The sequence below is a fragment of the Nyctereutes procyonoides genome, unplaced genomic scaffold, assembly GCF_905146905.1.
Source record: "Nyctereutes procyonoides isolate TBG_1078 unplaced genomic scaffold, NYPRO_anot_genome, whole genome shotgun sequence".
Classification (NCBI taxonomy): Eukaryota; Metazoa; Chordata; class Mammalia; order Carnivora; family Canidae; genus Nyctereutes; species Nyctereutes procyonoides.
In genome coordinates, this window is record NW_026575144.1 from 15,796,304 (window position 1) to 15,817,107 (window position 20,804).

The window sequence follows — 20,804 nt, forward strand, 5'->3', positions numbered from 1 at the left end:
ATTTGTAATTTAAATTAAAAACAATTATGATGAAGAAAAATGCATACTAATTTTTCTTTCTTTCTTTTACACAGGGCAGGAGCCTCAGCTTCAATCTGGGAAGTCTTTAAATGAAACTTGCTTAAAATCTTATTAGATCATACATAAAAGAGAGACCTCAATCAACAATAAGGTGAAAAAGAGTGATGTTGTCCTTAAAAAACCTGCAGAATATCATCTATAACCCGGTAACTGATTTTTATAAAATCACTTTTTATCTGTGGCAGGATTTAGAGCAAATCCAATTGGATAGTAATTATCCATTGTTGGGGAGGGTTGATGATCAAATTCAGTAAATATATGGAAAGTACGCACTGTGTGATAAGCACTATGGTGGTCGCTGACAGAAAAACAAAGACCTTGGAACTCATTCTAGTGGAGGACAAGATCATAGTGACAATTCAAAGTGGTGAGAATGTGTTCTGAATGGAAAGCATGGGGTATGGTGGAGGGAAGCCAACTTTGGTGGTTCTGAGAAGATAATAAGACATTTTCAAAGGAAAATGGATTCATTGCTATAAAAAATGTTTTATTTCCTTCCTCCCTTCGCCCCCTCCCCCTCCCTCTCTCCCCTTGTGCTCTGCTCCCTGCCCCCGAATCACTGACTCTGTCTCCATCTCTGTCTCTCTCTAAAATGAATAAGTAAGTGTTTTTTAAAAAATGACATTGTGCTTCATCTTTAAATTTCACTTATTAAATAAGTATTCACGGCAGGAAGTACCCATCCTGCTAAGCTTTTCTTCAGTTTTTTGAACTGATCACTAACAAAATAACCGTAATGCATGAAAATAGTGCTTTTTAAGACTAGCTTGTACAATATCCTAATTGACTTAAAAGATCTAAGTTATTTGCAACCTCTTCCTCCCCCAGACCATGGTCTTTTGAACACTGGAAGGGCAGCTAGCTGCAAATGGGAGAAAAGCTTAAGTAGTGTGGACACTCTTATGTTTATTGACTTTCTATTGCATGATTTATTAAGCATCATGAATATACAGAACTACCACCTTTTTTTTTCCCTTAACATTTCTAAAGTTTTCATCCACAATGGTGGCAAATTCTATCCATATGAAGTCTTCTTGGAAAACAAAGTACACTATATAGCTGTCCTATGTGCTTTTTCATACCTAATTTATTTCACTGACTGTTGGCGGTTTCCAAAGTTCTCAACATGTGACTGAGTTAGCTGGTTAAGAAGTTACTTAGCAGCAAATCACATTGGTTCTTACAAGTGAATAAACCGCTTGTCAACATTCATTCCACTGGTGCCAAAAAGCTCATCCTTCCGGTCTGTGGGAACTTTGCTTCCACATTTATCCTTTGCTCTGTAGTATTCTGAGTACCCTCCTTTCTGCCTTACCACTTAATCTTAAAACACAAGAGAGTAAAACCTTTTTTAACCTCTGAGGTCCTGTCCAACCTTGTGACATCGTTGTTCCTCCTTGGCTGACCACTGTCCCTGGGGCGCATCTGTTCTGCCATCTTGATTCCCTCACCACAGCTCTGCCCTCTGATTTTTTTTTTTTTACTCTTTCTTAATTTCCTTTTTGTCTTTACTAGTTGTGTCTTTGACTTTCTCTTTATTTTGTGTCTTCATTTACTGATCACCGTTAGACCTTTTGAGTATGTACACAATGTGGGAACACTTCTGGCTTTTACCTAAGGCTCTGCTATCAGGGCAGCCCCCGTGGTGCAGCGGTTTAGCGCCGCCTGCAGCCCAGGGCGTAATCCTGGAGACCCTGGATCCAGTCCCGTGTCAGGCTCTCTGCATGGAGCCTGCTTCTCCCTCTTCCTGTGTCTGCCTCTCTCTCTCTCTCTGTGTCTCTATGAATAAATAAATAAAAATCTTTAAAAAAAAAAAAAGGCTCTGCTGTCAGATGCCCTGCCAACCCTTCCAGACTTAGGAGTTCTAAACTAAAGTCACATCTTCCTCCCCGAACCAGCTTCCCTCTAGAAGGTTTCCATTTCTGTCTGTGTCTTTCTGCTGTTTAAATTTTGCCTCCTTCCATGCTGCCATGCCCTAAATACTTTGGAGATAATCTGTGTTCAATTTCATTTCATTTAGGTTATAGGTTTTCCTTTTTTATTATTATTTTTAAAATCTAAAGATTTTATGTGCAAATCTTTTACGGTGATCAGTGATTACAACCTGCTGAAAGCTTAGATGATGGTTTGCATTTTATAGCCATATTTTTAAATTAAGGAACATACTTTTTTATAGCTATAATGCCATTGCACACTTAATAGACTGCAGTATAATGTAAACATAACTTTATTATGTACTGGAAAACCAAAACATTTATCTGAATGGCTTTACTGCAGTCTCCACTTTGTGAAAGTGCCTTGGAAACTGACCCTGCAGTATCTCCGAGGTGTACCTGCATATATACTGCCCCGTGTGCCACTTTTCCTGTTCACCACATTTTGAAGATACCGGCACACTGGGACTTGCTCACATAGTTTCATGGCTGCATGATGGTCCATTTTGTGGATATACTGTCACTTATTTAGCCAGTTCCTATTAAAGGACTGTTCTCTTTTGTGACCTGATCCAGCGCTGTAGTGTACAGCCAGGTATGTGCATCTTTATGTATGTGTGCCAGTATTTTATAGGGTAAATCTGTAAAAGGGGAATCAGCGGATCAAATGGCTTGATACTGACTTCATTATCTTTTTAAAAAATCTTCCTTATATTTTCATATTAAGGATTTTGACAGTCTTCCCATATTGAAATTGACCTCGATATGTCCAGCTCTGACTGATCCTTTTCACCTTTCTCTTCCCATCTCCTGCATCGAGGTCCCCAATTACACACCCAGGTGTGATGAGTCACCAGCACAGAGTCATAGTGATGTCTGTGATTTATTACAGTGAAATGACAGAGCAATATCAAAGGGAGAGGGTACCTGGGGCGAAGTCCAGGGGAAATCAGGTGCAAGGTCCCACAGGTGCTCTCCCGGTGGACTCACCCCAGATGAACTGAAATCCCGCAGCAGAAGGCTGTGACAATGCAGGTGAAATGCTGCCTACCAAGTAAGCTCATCAGAGACTCACTGCCCAGGGATTTTATTGGGGACTGGTTATGTAGACCACTTCTGCCTAGCACAAACTGAAATTCCAGACTTCTGTAAGGAAAGCAGGTTTTTAGTATGAACCATATCATTTGCACAAGCAGTTTAGGTATAGGAGACCACCTTCATCCATTTGGGTGGTGGATGGTCCCCCCAAATCCAAGTTCCTGGATCCTGGCCACAAGCCAGCCTTGTACAAGGGAGCCTTTCAGGGCTTGCAGTCAGGTCTGTTTTGTGTGTGCATGTGTTTGTTTTTTTTTAAAGATTTTATTTATTTATTCATGAGAAACAGAGAGAGAGGCAGAGACATAGGCAGAGAGAGAAGCAGACTTCCTGCAGGGAGCCCAATGTGGGACTCGATCTCGGGACCGAGCCAAAGGCAGACGCCCAACCACCGAGCCACCCAGACATCCCATTTCTGCTTTGTTAACTCTCTTCTGCATATTCCCTCGTATTACAAGACATTTTACAAACCTTTGCCCCTGCCTTTCCCTTTCTCTCAGCTTATCAACCTCAATACCTTTAATGATCATCCCTGCTCTGACTCTGAGCATGAGTTCCGGCCATTCACTTAATGTGTGGCCCTGGATCCCCTCTTAGATGTTCTCCTAGCCCATCACTCAAGAAGTGTCCAAAAGTAAACATATCTTCCTTCTGAAATTCTGTTTCCTCCCCAGTTTTACCATTTTAGATGGTGGCCCTATACAGATCGTTTCCTTTGAAATATTTCTTGTGTCTGTCTCTTCCTCCCCCCACTCCTATGTCTACTGCTATCGCCTGGATTGTAGCCTTATCTCAGGCTCACTGCAAGTAACCACTGTACCCCGAGAATCCCCTGTGCTCCAGTGTATTTTATTCCACTGGACTGTTTCCCTAGATCCCACTTTCATGATCTCATTCTAAAGTCTGACCCTGACTCTGTCTTGAATTCTCCCTTATTGCTTATGGTTCCAGATATGTTTTTTCTTTTCCCACCTCTGCTTTTGTAAACGGACCTTTCTACCTGAACTGGCTTTCCCCTCTTGATTGCCTGGCTCAAACCACACCGCCTTATAAACCTTTGGGCAACCTGGAATTCATTACACATTTTTCTGAAGCACCAATTTGGCGCTTACTGCCCTGCGTTTTAAGAGGCTGAACTAGTCACAGTTGGCAGTTGCAAGCACAGAAGCTAGTCTTTAAGCAGAGAAGGAATTTATTAAATGATACTGAGTAGTCCTCAGAATCTTTAGCAGGACTGAAGAACCACACTTGGCAACTACATAATCACAGACAGCATCCAAAGTCAGGCTGTAAGACTCTTCCCACCAAGAGGGTACTTCTGCCCTGGCAGCACCGTCACTGCCACCTCTGCCTCTGAGCCTGGGTAGGGCCGCTGCCCCCCGGCAGAGTGAATACTGGATGATTCTGGCTTCTTGTCCTGGCTCTAACATCACATCTGAGCTGGGGGTCCTGAGTGACAGAATTCCGTCATATGTCCTGGCCTTTCCCTGCACTCTAGATGAGGTCGAACGTTTCTGTGGTGGAGAGGAATTGTCCAGGTATGGGAGAGACAGCCCGAGTACCCCATCTCTACTCTGATTATCTTCCCACGGGTATCTGTCTTCTTCCCAGCTGTATTATAAGCTCCTCTTACAAGAAGACTCTTACACTTGCTTTTATCTGCGTTCCACTTCAGTGAGACCTTTGTGTGTAGCAGACACAGAAGTAATCTTGAACAGGCAAAGCAGTTATGAGCCAGCTAGCATGTTCTGGCAGGTAATACTGAACCTAAGTATGGCTTATGCTTACAGTACTGTCTCCAATGTGATTAGGGCTGTATTTTAATTTTTTTTTTTGACATAAGTTATTTGTGAAACATCAAAGCTTGATGTTTCCCTATAAAACAGTACTCTTCTCCCTTTTCACAGGAGCAAATAGTCATGAGTTCAGTGAGTGGGCTGCAGGGCAGTTCGTGTTGCTCATGTGATCCAAATCACTTGAGTATGACTGACATCGTGGAGGGTACTTCCCTCAGTAGGAAGCATTAATCCAGACAACTGAAACAGCAAATGGTGAAAATGTCGTTTCTCAGATTGGAACAACTTATGAATGATGGTGAAGAATTTACAGTGATGGGGACAGATTATTGGTCTGAGAAAGCTCTCTTCATCCCATCCCTCAAGTTAAATATATACTGAAAACTTGTGGTTATAAAAAGATAAACACAGAGATCTGGAAAACAAAAATCCCATCCCTTGAGAAAACTGCTGTTAATTTTTTTGGCTTATTTCATTACGGCGTTTTCCTTCTTTAATGTTTACCATGAACTTAGTACTTAGTTACAGTCATACTATGTATAGTCCTGTAGGCTGTTTTCTCACTAATATTTATATCCCTAAATAGTTTGAACATATTTGAAGTTACGAAAACTTCAGTTTATTAAGAGATTTCCACTGTGGAGTGTGCTGCCAGCTATTCCTGGAATCAGCTGTGGCCCAAAGATCAGTGTAGAAGTCTAATTCCTCTACATTCTCTACTCACAAAACCCAGCTACTCTGATGTGTGTTGTGGTATTTTCTAGTGTGATGGGCTCTGCTCATCCTACCCACTCAGCTCTCAGCAGCTGTCATGACACCAGGTGACAGCTGGCTTTCATCATTTCCTGCCGTTCTCAGTGATCGCTTGGCTGGCTGGCCCCAGGCAGTTTACAATCTAGGCAGAGTCTAATGTGCTATGCAGCCCTTCAGAGAGGAGTGAGGTCTGCTGGCCCATGGAGTCCAGAAAAGGCTCCATGAAGAAGATGGCGCTTTCACTGAGATTTTTCAGCTTGGTAGCAACCTATCTACAACTACTTTTATACGTGCTCTCTTGTTCTAGGTCTTATTTCTTGACAATCAGAGCCACCTTGGATAGATTTTAGCATTTATGTCATAACTCGGGTCGGCTCAGCATAAGGCATGATGGCGTATGGCCTGCTTGGTTTGCTTAGATGCTCCCAAGTGGAAGGGGTGGTGGTTGTGATGCAGGAGATGCAACCAGTGGGTGGGGAGGACACTAGAGTCACCTCTGGGAAAGGGGAGTGACAAGATCTGATAGTGTGTCCGGCCCCAGGCAGAAAGGCTGGGTTCCAGGTGATGAGGGGGCAGGCTGGGACCTGGATACTATGTTGGAAGCCAAGCCTGAGACTGAACCAGGCGAGGTGGATGCCGTGTCTTGAGAGACCACAAGCACCTGGTGTCATCATCCTTAAGATCACATGGTTCTGATTCTTAGCAGTGCAGTGGGCTGAGGTCTGGAAGCCTGGCAGGGAAGATAGACACTGATCCCAGGTATGGAGGAGGGGCTAAGTTCACAGGGAGTGTCATTGTCTCCATCAGCATGGCCTTGGGGCCTCAAGTGGTCCCGGTCCCATGCTAGGATCATCAGCGGAACTTTAGGGAAAAGGGAGGGGAAGGGGGAACAGGTCCCAGCAAGTTGTTTTTGTTTGCAGAATTATCCTATTAAGTAGACATCTTATTTCACAAAACCCACGCTAAATAAAAAGGTCTGTGAACTTTCAGCTGTGTCTTTTTTCAAAGAACTCAGGTTTGCAGATACTGTCACAGTAGTGACTTGGAAAATGCTAGATTCTGAGCAGATTTACATGCAGCCTTTCATAATGTAGCCTTTCTGTTTTGTTTATGTAAACATCCACTTGTTAAACATTTTTTCTTCCTAGGTAATCCCCTATGTTGGGACCATTCCTGGGCAGTTGGAGCCTGGAACCTTGATTGTAATACGTGGGCATGTTCCTTGTGATTCGGACAGGTAAAACCATCCTGTGAAATGGAAAAACCACATGACTGAACGGTCTTTTAGTGGGGAGACTGTTTGGATACTTTGAGGCCTGGTTTTGCTTTCATCAGCAGCCCTGGCCCAGGTGCTGAGAAGATGGGAGTGAATAACCGAAAGTCACCTGGGTGTTTTATTTTACTGTAGTAAGTCTCATTTGAATATAGACGATTAGCTGTCTAGTTAATGAGGGAAACTGTGGTCAGACCCCAGGGACAAGGTCTAGTTAGAGTTTAACGTTCCCACAGCGTCACTTAAGATTCGCTCTGGGCAGTTTTGTCCAATGCTTGCTTTCTGTACAAACTGTGGGCGATGCTGTATGGGTTCTACTGGGCCAGCTCTGTGCAGCTGATGCCCAGGTAACAGCAGTTTCTATAAAAAGTGAAAGTGATGTCTGAAGAAGACAGCCCAGATGTTTCCAGGCAACTCCGTAGAATCTAGAGAAGCAGGCCTCTCCCAGCTCACAGTTCTGCTGTTCTGAGGGCGAGGTCCTCTTTCATGGCAACCAGAAATCCAGGCCTCACACCATGTTTTGGGGAGCTGGGCAGGTGCCTGTGATGTTTGCGGGGAGTGGGCTGTGGGTGGACAAAGGCAAATGCTAGCTGACCTTGAGCCATCCCAGGGGTCTTCCCTGAACATTTCCACCTCAGCAGAGTCTCCAACACCTGAGCACACCTGCCTGCCCGGGAAGCAGAAGAGGTGGGCTCTTACTCTGCATACACAGGGCCTTGGCCCCAGTTTAGGATTCTGCCCTGAGGAAGGACATGAAAGTTATGGAAGACAGTATTTAGGCCACGTGGGTGAATGGACAGAGGATCAGTCCCGGGTCCCCAAGGCCAGCTGGCTGTACTTGCCAGACCTTCCCCTGCAGCCTGCCTCCTGCATGCCCCTGCCACCTCTCGTTCCATGCTTTCTCAGGTTCCAGGTGGACCTGCAGTGCGGCAGCAGTGTGAAGCCGCGTGCCGACGTGGCCTTCCACTTCAATCCACGCTTCAAGTGGTCTGACTGCATTGTGTGCAATACTCTGAAAAATGAAAAATGGGGATGGGAAGAGATCACCTACGACACACCTTTCAAAAAAGAAAAGTCTTTTGAAATTGTCATTATGGTATTGAAAGACAAATTCCAGGTAGGTTTTGGAGAATGAAGATGAAATCCTCATTAATGACATAAGCGCCCAGGGTGGGTCAGCACATCAGTGAACTCACCCTCCTGTTACTTCAGTCCAGAGGAAAAGAGTGGCTTTATCATTTTGCTCTAAAGTAGGGAGGGCCCAACCTGGTACCTAATTGTGAGATGGGGCACACCTCCATCTGTCCCTGGTGTTTCATCTAGAATATGGATGCACGGCAGAGAAACTTTTTTTATTGGATCCCATTTCTGCTAGCTCAGCTCAGCTTAGGTCTGAACTGGCACAGGAATAAATATGGGATAGTAAAAAAAAGAAAAAAAAAGTGGGATAGTAAAACTGGTCACCATGACCCAAAGTGTCAGGGCATTTGTACTAGTAGATGGATAGGAAGTCAAAGTTAAATCCTGCCACAAGTTCTTTTTTTTTTTTTTTTTTTAGATTTTATTTATTTATTCATGAGAGACACAGACAGAGGGAGAAGCAGGCTCCATGCAGTGGGACTCGATCCCGGGTCTCCAGGATCACGCCCTGGGCTGCAGGCGGCGCTAAACTGCTGTGCCACCGGGGCTGCCCCCTGCCACAAGTTCTTTAGGATTTTATTTTTAAAAAAGATTTTATTTATTCATTCATGAGAGACACACAGAGAGAGGCAGAGACATAGGCAGAGAAGCAGGCTTTCTGCAGGGGCCCCAATGTAGGACTAGATCTCAGGAGCCCAGGATCACTACCTGAGCCAAAGGCAGACATCTGCTCAACCATTGAGCCACCCAGGCACCCTCTTTAGGATTTAAGGTGAGAGATTTAGATGCAGAGGAGTTCTTAGAAGTCCGATGTGTAGTAAACACCAGTGGCTCCAAGCGGTAAATACCTAGCCAGTGTTAAGTGTGAGGTAGAAGGTGGCCTGGAGAGGCTCTGGCCCACAGGCCTTGTAGAACCTTGAGCCTCCCAGACTAGAGTTGCTCTGCTTAGAGTGAGAATTTCCCCTCTCTCGTGTGGGTCCTTTCTGGCATTTGGGATACGCTCCCACCAAAACACTTCCCCTGAATCTCCCAAACTCTATTCATCCCTCCCTTCCCTGGCTTACAATAGGAATCTCAGATAAACTGAGTAGCTTGCCCACGTCCGTTCATTGAGCAGATTCAACAAATATTTATTGAACGCCTGCCATGTGCAAGATGGTCTTCCTTAGAATGTGGTCCTCAAGGACAGCAGGTGGAGTGGCAAGCTTGCAGGGCAGATCGCGAACCAGGGTGTTCACAGGCCTCGACCATCCGTGTATACACATGCACATACATTCATGAATGCATCATTTGTCCGGGGGGAGGATCCATACTAATGAATCAGACCAGGGACTCAGAGGAAGTCAAGAAACACCACTAGAGTTATGGATGCTTTCAGGTCAGACATACAATGTACAGACCTGTGGGAAAAGGTATAAAATTAAGCCCAAGTAAACATGATTTAAATTTGGATACATTAAAACATGTATTAACTGTTTTTTTTTTCCCCTGGGGTGCTGGGCTGTCTTCTGTGTCCACATAGGTGGCTGTAAATGGGAAACACATACTGCTCTATGCCCACAGGATTACCCCAGGGAAAATAGACACTCTGGGCATTTATGGCAAAGTGAATGTCCACTCAATTGGTTATAACTTCAGCTCGGTGAGTATCCTTCCATAGCCTGGGGTCTTTGATGATGTCTTCCGATGAAATGGTAGGAAATATCTTTAACATCTTAAGATACAAATATTGTCAATGTCTCTGTCCTTAGTATATTAGTTTCTTGAAGGTAAATCTTTCAGGCTGGTGGTGTGTTATCTGTTGGCTAGGTTTTAATGTCTATAGGATCTCAAATCTAGTATGGTTCTAACAACAATTAAAAAAAAAACCCCTTATAACAGGAGCTAATTCCTTGACATAGGAAGTACAGTGGAGGGCTTCTAGAGAGATTCCTGGAAGTAGAAAGTCTGAGTTAAAGGACATTTGCATTTTAAGTTATAAGTGATCCTAGTTGGAGGGCTAGTGGCTCGTCCTCCAGAAAGATTACCAACAATGTAGTCTCAGCAGTGTCCCGGACTACTCCCACTTTTCTTGATGCTCGTTCTTAGTCTTCTTTCTCGCTTGCCAATCTGATGGGGGGGTGGGTGGGGGAAGGACCCTAATGTTAAGTACATTTCTGGATCATGATCTTCAAGCATATTTTCATGTTTAATACTATTTATAATTCTTTTTTGATATGTCAAGGAGGTTGTATTTAAAGTTCTGATGGCTGTTAAAAATTAATCTTATCTTCAGGATTTCAGAAGTACCCAAGCATCTACTCTGGAACTGACAGAGATAAGTAAAGAAAATGTAAATATTAAATCTAAGAATGAACTAACAGTTTAAAAATGCTCTCTTAGTTGTCATGTAAATCAGGTGGCAAGCAGGCTTAAGTTTTTAAAATTATGTTTTTAATGCAAAAGGTTATTTTTAATAATAATATGCTAGAAGTAAGCATTTGAAAATTAAGGCATATATTTTTGTACCAGGCTCTGTGAGTTTTGCAGACTCTTGAGTTTTGAGTTTTGCAGACACTTGAGTTTGCAGTGTATCTGCCCCCTCCTGTGATTCTTGTGTAAAAAACCCCTCTCAACTGCTGAAGAGAACTGTCACATGGTACTTATAAATACTGGGCACAGTGCTTTGGCAGGTGAACTTCCACACATATCTTCCCCCCTGTAGGAACAAGTATAGTTTAAACACCGAGTCTTTGGTATCAGGGGAGAAAGTGATGTCTTAATGATCTCAGAACATGTGACCTCATAGATAGAATGTAGTATTTCAGCATTTTGGGAGCACCTTGGAAAGAATAAGTAAAACATGTCTGAAGTTCACATATAGTCCTGTGAATAATTAATTTATGGCGGAGGATACAGGCTTAAGATGACCAGGACCCCAGGACTGTATCCCCAGCCTAAGGAGCCCTTCACAGCTCTGCACGGTCAGGAAGTGCAGGCCGTTTGTCTGTCACTCCCAGGGCTGAGCAGGCACTACCATCCTGGCTCTGGCTGTTGTAACCATTAAGATCTGACTGTTCATGTTATAAAATGTAGTTTTTCCCTTTCAAACGTCTTCATCTTGACTTTCTCCTCCAATAGGTACTAAAGCCCGACACACCACATTTTGTAAGTATTTTTGCCTCAGTTATAGCGTGGAATGTTTTATAAAATCACCCAGGACATGAATATTTAAACCTTAGAAGACAGCCTCACTCCTTCCATACCTTACTGCAGAACTCTTTCCCCAACAGCCTAGTAATAGAGGAGACATTTCTAAAATCGTACCCAGAACTGTCTACACCAAGAGCAAAGATTCGACTGCCAATCACACTTTGACTTGCGCCAAAATACTACCTACCAGCTGTTTGTCAAAGGTTTGAAGAGCCAAAAGTTTTCTTAATTCTGTATAACAAATTTTAATTAGCTGGTAATGTAGAATTCTTACCCTCAGTAGAAGCCCAAAGCAGCCAACTCTGCGTTTCTGTGCTGACCCTGGAGAGAAGAGTCAGCTGGGCTTTGACTCTCTGCCCCCCCGCCCCCCCCCCCCACCCGAGCAAGTATTTCCGTAATGCCTCCCATCTGGGCTTCCTCCCCTCAGGCAGAAAGGTGGAGCATGGCATCAGGACCCCATGCATAGCATCTTTCTCAGAGTGGATCTCACTCATACAAGGGATTTCAGGCCCCACCTCACATGTATTCATTTCCTTGTCTGAAATGCTTTCATTGAGTTTCCACTGTGAGCTGGGCAGTGCTGACTGCTGGGTTTTACAGGATTATGACTTTTGACCATTGCCCAGTGTCTTCGGACAGTTTTCCCATGAGGTCACTTTCTGCAGGCTTCCTAGCGCTGACTGTGGTTTCTCTTCAGACTCTGCCATTCACTGCAAGGTTGAACTCCTCAATGGGCCCTGGACGAACTGTTGTCATTAAAGGAGAAGTGAATAAAACTGCCAGAGGGTCAGTACCGCTGTTACCAGGAAGAGTGTGACTGCTTTCCATGTGTCTTTTTTTTTTTTTTAAAGATTGTATTTATTCATGAGACAGAGAGCGAGAGAGAGAGAGAGAGAGAGAGAGAGAGAGAGAGAGAGAGAGAGGCAGAGACACAGGCAGAAGGAGAAGCAGGCTCCATGGAGGGAGCCTGACGTGGGACTCAGTCCCGGGTCCCCAGGATCAGGCCCTGGGCTGAAGGCGGCGCTAAACTGCTGAGCCACCGGGGCTGCCCTCCATGTGTGTCTCTTAATGGCCTCTTATGCTCTACCTGTCTTGTGAGATGGAAGCAGGAGTAGTGTCCTAATCCTCACCTGAAAGAGACTTTCAAAACAACAGGAAGTCAGGCTGCTAACAGGACTGCTGACAACTAGCTGGTGGCAGAATTAGGAGTAAAGGCCTCTCTTTTGAGCTAGGGTTTTTGTGGCCAGATAAGAGGGTGGTGTTTTTGTCCGGGAAGCTATCCATGCCTTGTAGAAGGTTCAGGTCAGTCTGTGGTCAGGTGACTTTTGTTAGGGCCCCTCACGTCATGCGACTTATAGATTTCTGCCTTAGGAACCTTTTCTAGAGACGTTGAGACTTCTGGAAGCTTGAAATTACCTATTTCCTAGAAAGTAGTACACTTTCAAGAAGAACAGAACACTTGTCAGTGTTAAAAGAGAATATGTACTTGAAAGGACCCCATCCTCCTGTAGCCCAAAGCAAGCATTTCGGTTACTTGCTCTAATCCTTCAATTGCTTCCCATCCAGATCTGTAGCTTCAGTGTTGAAGTGTTTAACACTGATGTTAAAGTTTTTTATATTTTTATTTTTGCAGAGAGCACATTTACATCAGTGGCATGCTAACTCAAAATTAAAATTTTTTTTAAAGATTTATTTGTTTATTCATGAGAGACAGAGGGAGAGAGACAGAGACACAGGCAGAGGGAGAGGCAGGCTCCCTGTGGAGAGCCTGATGTGAGACTTGATCCCAGGACCATGGGATCACAACCTGAGCCGAAGGCAGATGCTCAACTGCTGAGCCACCCAGGTGTCCCGCAAAATTTTAAATTTTACCTTCCCATCTGCATTGGTGTGTCTGTGTGCACACATGTGTTTTGTGCAATTATGATCAGAGCTCAGTTCTGACTGTTAAAATTGCAAAAACTGTACTGCTGTCTTCTACTTGGTTAATTTTTTTTTAATTCTCTCAAAAGCTTTAATGTTGACCTAGTATCAGGAAAATCAAAGGATATTGCTCTTCACTTGAACCCACGCCTGAATATTAAAGCATTTGTAAGAAACTCTTTTCTTCACGAGTCCTGGGGAGAAGAGGAGAGAAATATTACCTGTTTCCCATTTAGTCCTGGGATGTACTTTGAGGTAAGATGATCTTATCGGACAGAACAAAGAATCCTGGGAGGAGGTATAGGAGAAATAAGTCTTTTAAAATTAAGCCCTAGCTTAATATGTGGAGATTGCATGTGGCTTTTATTTGGGGAGTATCTGCATTATAAAAGGCATTCACAATACAGTTGGTATTTTGATTGGCATAAATGGCATAGCCAGTGGACTATTACATTATTTGCCCTGGAATTATTACTGGATGGTCACATATTAGTTCATAGGAATTTTAACAGGAACCTTGCTTTAGGACGGAGAAACATGATCAGGATAATCCTAAGAGAACATGAGGCATAGGAACCATAAAATTGCCTGTTCTGTCACCTGCCATCTTGAGTATATATAGCCTCAGGTGGCAGTCCTTTCTTCCAGATTAGTCCTGCTTGTATATATTTAAGGAAAGTGATTTTAGACCCTTGGAGCTTGGAAGTGCTATGGTCCCAAGTTCCCCAAATGTGTGAATATTATGGTAACACAACCTGTCCTAAAATGTGTTTCTGGATGCTAAGCAGACCGTAATCTCCTTAATGTGGATGCTGGGTGGTTGGCTGGGTTCACTCACTAGCTTAGGTGAAGCACTGTCTACGTGGTCATTCAGGGTCATTGATTTAGGTCATGCTTCTGTATTTTAAACTGTCACATGCTCTGGACCATTAGGACTCATCAAAACTAGTTGTTAAAGGTAGGAACATCGAGGCTGAATAGAAGATGGTAATTGGACATTCATATGTATTCCTAAATTCCTGGTATGTAGAGTAACAGATGTGACCTAATCCTAGGGGTTTCCTGGAAGTTGTGGATATTGGTTTGGAATTCAGAAGGATGTAGGAGGGTAAAGTTAAAGGTGGGTTTTCCAGATTGAGGGAATGGTTTGGGCAAGGTGGGGACGTGGGGAGGGCAGCCAGGGGATTGTTGGCTTGGCAGGAGTCCAGGTATAAAAGGTGACTGAGGGCTCATTGTGGGGAAGACAGCAGTGACTGTTTCAGAAGGCAGTGGATCCTTGTGGTCGGTGACAGGAAACCAGTGATATAAGTTGTTCTTTGATCCAACCCCCAAGTTTAGCTCTATATTAAAATAGAAAAGGACAAGCATTCTTTTAAATAATCATCTTTTCCTTTTGTTAGTTTTCTACCTCAGGAACAGTAATTACTCTCATGTTGGACCATTGTTTTTAAGTTTTCTGTAGTGATAGGGAGTTGGAAGCAGAGAAAAAACAATCTTTTTAATATGCTTTCATTTAGATTCTCAGATTATTTCATTATACTGTTACTTTGATATTAACCACTATTTTCTGTTGTTTCAAATTCATTTATTAGTTCCAGCTACTAGAGTCTTTTGAGAAATAGCTTTCAGTTTTGTATTTTTTCTTTATCATCCTATAATGTTGTTATGAGCTATTCTAGAACATCAGATAGGTTGTAAAGGATTGTTGTTCCATGTTTTCTTAGAGATTATGGGTCTGTTTTCTGCAAGTTGTGTACTTGTTTTGCGGCAGTATGTTCCCTGGGCTATAGTCATTTCCTTCCATTTGTGAGGCAGTGGCACCATGCTTGCTCTGGTACAATAAGGGTGACTGATGGACTCTTCCCAGTATACCCCTCTGATGCCAACTTGTTTTTCCTTCTGGGCATTAGGCTGTGCTTTATGTTCTCTTGAGATTTCGTTAAATGTATGTTACTGAGGGTTTCTTCCACCTGGTTGAAACTGGGATTTCCACCACTTTTTGGGATGATAGAATCCCAGGTTATGGATATTTTCCCAATTCTCTATGTAGCCCCAGTTTCTGTTAGTTAGCTCTTCTATCCATGGAATTTTCCCCAGCAGCCCCTTTTACAAATAAAGAAGCAAAATAAAGAAGCAAAATAACCTGCACACTGTCTTTACAGATTTAGATTTTGCCTCAGTCTAGACCCTGGGGATGGAAACGGAGTTAGCAGCAGGGCTGTTCTGAAGCCCTGACACAGGGAAGAGGCAGAAGGGAGAACATGGTGCAGGTTCACCAAACTGGTCTTTTTAGTGTGGGTGGAGAATAAATGGTAGAATTGTGGCCAGACTGGCATCAGGAATGTGTTATCAGAAGTATGAGTGTTAGGTGTGATTTAAAAGGGTTGTACTTTTTGTTTTTCACTATTTTGAGTTTTAGGCAGACAACTCTGTGAAAGGCTGACATGAAAGGCTAACACCAGTCATGAATCTGAATTAAATCTTTGCCAGAAAGCTAATTCCTCCATGGATTACTGCCCAGAATACTGCTTTTGGGAAACGGATGGAGACCAAGATGTGCTGAGCTGGGATGGAAGTCACAGTCACCACACAGCTGGGCAGTCCTAGAGGGTGCCCTAAACTTCTGAAATTTTTGATGCGTGGTTTGTCTAAGACCCTAGAGTTTAAGGCAAAAAAGTCATGGCTCAGGTCCCTTGGTTTCCCACCTATGGAATCTGCTCCCGTGTCAATATGGCAGTTTTCCTATGTCATTACAGTTCCCAAACATGGGTGGAGGGCAATTTTCCACTTTGCTGGGAGCAAGGGGCAGGAGAGAGGCCTCAGGCTCTGGGGACAAGGTGCCTCAGGCCCTGGGGACAGGGTGCTCAGTTACTTCTCTGAGTGGGACAAAGCAGAAGGTGCTGCTACCAGATAAACTTAAGAGTCTTAGAAGAGAAGTTAGCAGCAGCAGGCTGGGAGAGTGTCTCTGTAGAAAGCAAACCCAGTGGGTTTACTTTTTGATATCCAGGAAGTGTGCAAGAAACAAAGTGTTGAACTGAGGGAGCCACTAATGTTGTCGTACTTTCCTTCCAGATGATCATTTATTGTGATGTTAGAGAATTCAAGGTTGCGGTAAATGGTGTACACAGCCTGGAGTACAAACACAGATTTAAAGAGCTTAGCAATATTGACACGCTGGAAATTGATGGAGATATTCATTTACTGGAAGTAAGGAGCTGGTAGCTGACATGCTTGCTACAAAAACTGAAATACAAAATGTCTTATGTTAACACTGGCTTCGTTAAAATGCATCTATTATATTGTTTATACGTATATTTTGTTAAAATGAGCTTGCATAATATGAAATCCTACTAGGTATTCTCAGTCCTTGCCATGCAGTGTGGCTTTGTCTATCTAGCACAGAATAAGGAAATCTGAGGCAACAGTAACTTAGTCATTTTTCAGGCATTTCTGTTCTCTCTCCCACCCCGGCCTCTTCTTTTTAAAATCTGCTTCACATTTAACAAGTATCTATTCATATAGAAGCTAACATATATTGAGCACTTATTTTTTTTGCCAGCAATGTGCTAGAGCTGGGGATAAATGTATACAGTGGAGCACAATACCACTCTGTTCCTTGTTCTCTTGAGCTCAGAATCCTCTGTGCTCTGCCATCGTGCCACTGACTTTTCTACGGGCATTAACTGCATAAAGGAACCAGAGACAATTACTGAGCTGTGAAGTTACCTCCATACTAATTTACAAGACATTACTTCTCTAGCGATCGCTTTCAAACCCAGAGTTCAGTCATATCCAGTAATTAAAGGACTGATGTTGCCTTACATCTAGCTCTAACATTATGAAATCTGAACACAGTACAAAGATTAAGGCAAACAATGCAGCAAAACAAAACCAATGGTATTAAAATTAACTTGAGGTCAGTCTATGCTGCCAATGTCTGTACCAGAAATGCTTTAGAGTAGCTGAATTCAGGGTGAGTCAAGAGGTCTACATGTACTCCAGTAGAAAGTTTAAGGTAGATGATTTCAATCTGTAAAATGTTTATGGGTAACAAAGCAATGTCAAGATCAGATTTCATGACTGTAAAATAGGCGCTATCATGAGGTAGAGAGAGGCAGTATAAAAATCTCTTGTCTGCATGCAAATAAACTCCACCTCTCTGTTCTAAAGATTGGTCCCTCATCATTAGCAATGGAGATCAAAACATTGTTCAGTGATTAAAATCAAACCTGTATCAGCAAGTTAAATTTTTGCATTTCTGTAATTTTTTCCTATTATTCTTTGAAGCGAGTTGGCAGTTCTTTGTACAATTCTTACAGGTCAGATCTTGTTATAGGAAATTTCAGACGCTTGGGAGTGGGGAGGTAAAAAAGCTAAGTCAGTTTGATCATTTTATCATGTTCAGTTGTTGGGCTGAATATGCTGCCAGTGTTTAGGAATATTTTCCTTAAAGATTTTAGTTAGATATTATTTGTACCCATATAGACAACTAGCAATCTGATTTTTTATAAGTACTCAGTGTAGAAGCTTCTGGCACTTAATTCTTTTCTATTCATGTTAATTTATTATGTTGCGTCTTGCCAAGCTTGTGGGGAGCAGAGTTGGGGTCCTAACTTTCACTGGGAAAACTGAAGAAGGAATCCCCCAGGGGTTTTTCCCTCCATAAAGAACATTAGAGGGCTTGAACGAGATGCAGACTAAGGGGCTCTTAAAGGAAAAATAAAAGCCCATGTACATCGTTTCCTTTCATTTCTAAACACACTTGATGTTCACTTTTGTGTCATGTGGAGGTATTACTAAAGACATAAAATGGATTCTCTGACGGAAAGAATATAAAATATCAATGTGCTTTGAAAAGAAGCTGTCAGTACTTACTGAGTAATCTTATCAAGACATTTCTTAGATGGGAATGCAGATTCCTAGCAAGCTGTTATCTCTAACGCTGCAATTTAGTATTTTGTCACAATTCTGCAGTAAATTTCTACATTAAATTAGAACAAAGAATTTCAAACTAAACATTCTATGGGACAGTTCTTAGATGCTTTAAGTTTTTAAAAAAGGTGTAAGTAAATAAAATGCCTTAAATGCAGATTTAATTTTGAGTTTTTACTTGACATGACATCAGAAATTAGAAAACTTCAAAGCGTTCAAAGCTTTCAAAGAAATCTGAAACCTTCTCATACTAGTAATTCTTCATTACCACCAGTGGAATTTGAACACTTCTAATTCTGGAGGAGTCATGCCACCTTCTGTTTCTGAGCCTTTTCTATTTGTAGGATCTGCCTACACAGCCCACTGCCTCCACCCCCCCACCCCCCCAAAGACTGAAGGGTGAAGACAACAATCACAGTCCTAAGTGGGAAATACGTTCCAGAACTAATTTCCTCTGTGGTCACACACAAGGCTGAAGTGTCACCTACCCAAAATGAAATATATGCCAAATAGCTTTATAGTCCAAAGCACTGTTGCTGAGTAACTCAATTTTCTTGAGGAACTACCATGAGTGAAATCTCTGACATGGATACCATGTACATAAGACATCCGTTTCCAGGAGAGTTAAGGTTTTACAGTTGAAATGAGGTACTTTTACCTTTGAGTGCTCAAATTAAACATATCCATAATACCAGTAACTTCAACCAGAAAAGACTATAACAAATGTTTATTTATTTTTATCTTTTTATTTTTAAAGATTTATTTATTCATTCAGAGAGAGCAAAGAGAGGCAGGCTCCATGCAGGAAGCCTGATGTGGGACTCGATCCTGGGTCTCCAGGATCACATCCCGGGCTGCAGGCGGTGCTAAACCACTGCACCACCAGGGATGCCCTATAACAAATGTTTAAACAAACACAGCAGTCTGTATAAAAATAGCAGGTATCATTTATTCTTATTGCAATTCTGTACAAGTGGCAGGGGAGGCTTCTATAGTAGTACAAACCAGGTGGGACTTTCATAAAGGAGCCTAGACAGGTGTCAGGGTACCAAAAGTAATATGGTACCACACCCAAAATAAAAATATGAAAAGTAAATCTGACCTCTGAACAGAGTAAGAAACACCAACACCCCAAAGTTTTAGAAGTAGCTCTGGAGTGGTTCTCCCAGTATAGCTTCCAGTTGCTGAATAGTCTTTTGGCACTGATGTTCTACTTCTTCACATTCATCTGAAAAACAAAAATATAAACTGAATCTTCTGCTTCAATTATCATTAGTCTAATTCTTCATGTCTTCCATTCTCTGGCCATTGTTCAGTCAAAAGAGGGCAATGAAACCCATCAGTGCTGCAGAGAGCATCATAGAACCCCTCCTCTACATGGCCCCTTCCTTTGTTCCCTTCTTAGTCTTTGACTTGGAGCCCCCAAAATAGCAGTTTGCTAATGAAAATTCCAAATTCCTAGTGATACCCCTCCAGGACGTAAGAAACCAAGATGAATGTACTTTTAGAAAAGCAGTGAACCATTAATATGAAAAAGTGTTTGTCTACCAGCTTCCATCATCCCTGCTTCATCAGATGAGCTGTTCTTTCTCAGGGTACATGGTGGCACTTGGTGGTACATCCAGAACTGCATGAACCGGGATTCAAACCCCGCTTCTACCTGTCACACTCACTTTATCAATTTAATCCTCTAGTTTCTTCATTAAAACAAGGATAATGGCATACAGCCCATCATGAGGATTAAATGAGATCCTTGCAGAGCACAGTTGATGTTGGTCATTATTAACAGGCAGCTAATCTACTGCAATTATAATGGCACCAGACATTCTGCTACCATAACCCAATGTCTGGGTAACAAAATTTTCAAGTATATAAGTGTACAGATTTAATGAAAAACAATACTGTAGTTTGTTTTTACTATCATAAACACAAAAGTAAAGGTAGTGAAGATTACACTGTAAACAAAGTTTCAATAATCCTGGGGTGGTCACCTACCCACCCACTCCCCAACAAGAACTCAACCTCCTGTGTCTGCAGAGGGAGATATGGGCAGGTGGAGTACAGAAGTCCCAGGCTTGTCATATACAATCCACATTTCCATTATCACTGGGCACATTTTCACAGAATTTCACTCTATTTCTTAATAGTTTACGAATTACCTTCCATCAATTCAGCTAAGAAAGGAATGGACTCTGGTAGCAAGACAATGTAATTCTCCTTTAGTTTTTCAGCCAGTGCTAACACGGTAATCAGAGCAGCAAATCGAACCTGAAAGGGATAAAGAATCTTAAGCAGACTCCACACTGAACACGGTGCCTGATGTGGGGCTCAGTTTCATAACCCTGAGGATCAGGACCTGAGCCGAGACCCAAGTCAGACGCTTACCTGACTGCACCACCCACTCCCACATTTTCCTTAAAAAAAAAAAAAAAAAAAAAAAAAAGCTATACACAAACTCAAGTGTGTCATTCCAAATTTATGTGCACTGGACTTACTGGCTCACCTGGCTATCAGAAATGATGCAAGCCTCGTCAAAAAGCATCCCTGGCCACCTCAGACAGGATCCCTCCCTCAGAACTCTGTGTCACTACTACAGTTGTGTGAGGGGCTTGGGCACTGGCTCTGGTCTCATGCTCAGTAGAGAATTAAAAACAATGTATTATGATGTTCTAGCCTGGGAACTTT

At 42.5% G+C, this 20,804-nt stretch overlaps 2 protein-coding genes across 8 annotated transcripts in view; one reads left to right on the forward strand and one right to left on the reverse strand.

Moving 5' to 3' along the window:
• LGALS8 (galectin 8) overlaps positions 1-18,276 on the forward strand; it is a 28,737-nt gene extending 10,461 nt beyond the window's left edge. For 4 of the 7 annotated variants that reach the window (XM_055308820.1, XM_055308822.1, XM_055308823.1 and 1 more), the window contains 10 exons: positions 75-227; positions 6,808-6,896; positions 7,839-8,049; positions 9,595-9,714; positions 10,348-10,404; positions 11,193-11,219; positions 11,345-11,467; positions 11,962-12,050; positions 13,277-13,442; positions 16,260-18,276. In XM_055308820.1, the coding sequence (XP_055164795.1) occupies positions 186-227; positions 6,808-6,896; positions 7,839-8,049; positions 9,595-9,714; positions 10,348-10,404; positions 11,193-11,219; positions 11,345-11,467; positions 11,962-12,050; positions 13,277-13,442; positions 16,260-16,409 (1,074 nt within the window). In that variant the 5' untranslated portion in view covers positions 75-185 and the 3' untranslated portion in view covers positions 16,410-18,276. The remainder of the gene's footprint in view (positions 1-74; positions 228-6,807; positions 6,897-7,838; positions 8,050-9,594; positions 9,715-10,347; positions 10,405-11,192; positions 11,220-11,344; positions 11,468-11,961; positions 12,051-13,276; positions 13,443-16,259) is intronic. The other 3 variants (XM_055308825.1, XM_055308826.1, XM_055308827.1) reach the window with 3 other exon arrangements.
• A 766-nt stretch (positions 18,277-19,042) lies between these two features.
• The window catches only part of HEATR1 (HEAT repeat containing 1), a 44,912-nt gene continuing 43,150 nt past the window's right edge, over positions 19,043-20,804 (reverse strand). Inside the window, exons 44-45 of the mRNA XM_055308819.1 lie at positions 20,279-20,387; positions 19,043-19,347 (exon numbers count right to left, since the gene is read on the reverse strand). Coding sequence (XP_055164794.1) covers positions 19,259-19,347; positions 20,279-20,387 — 198 coding nt within the window. The 3' untranslated portion in view covers positions 19,043-19,258. The remainder of the gene's footprint in view (positions 19,348-20,278; positions 20,388-20,804) is intronic.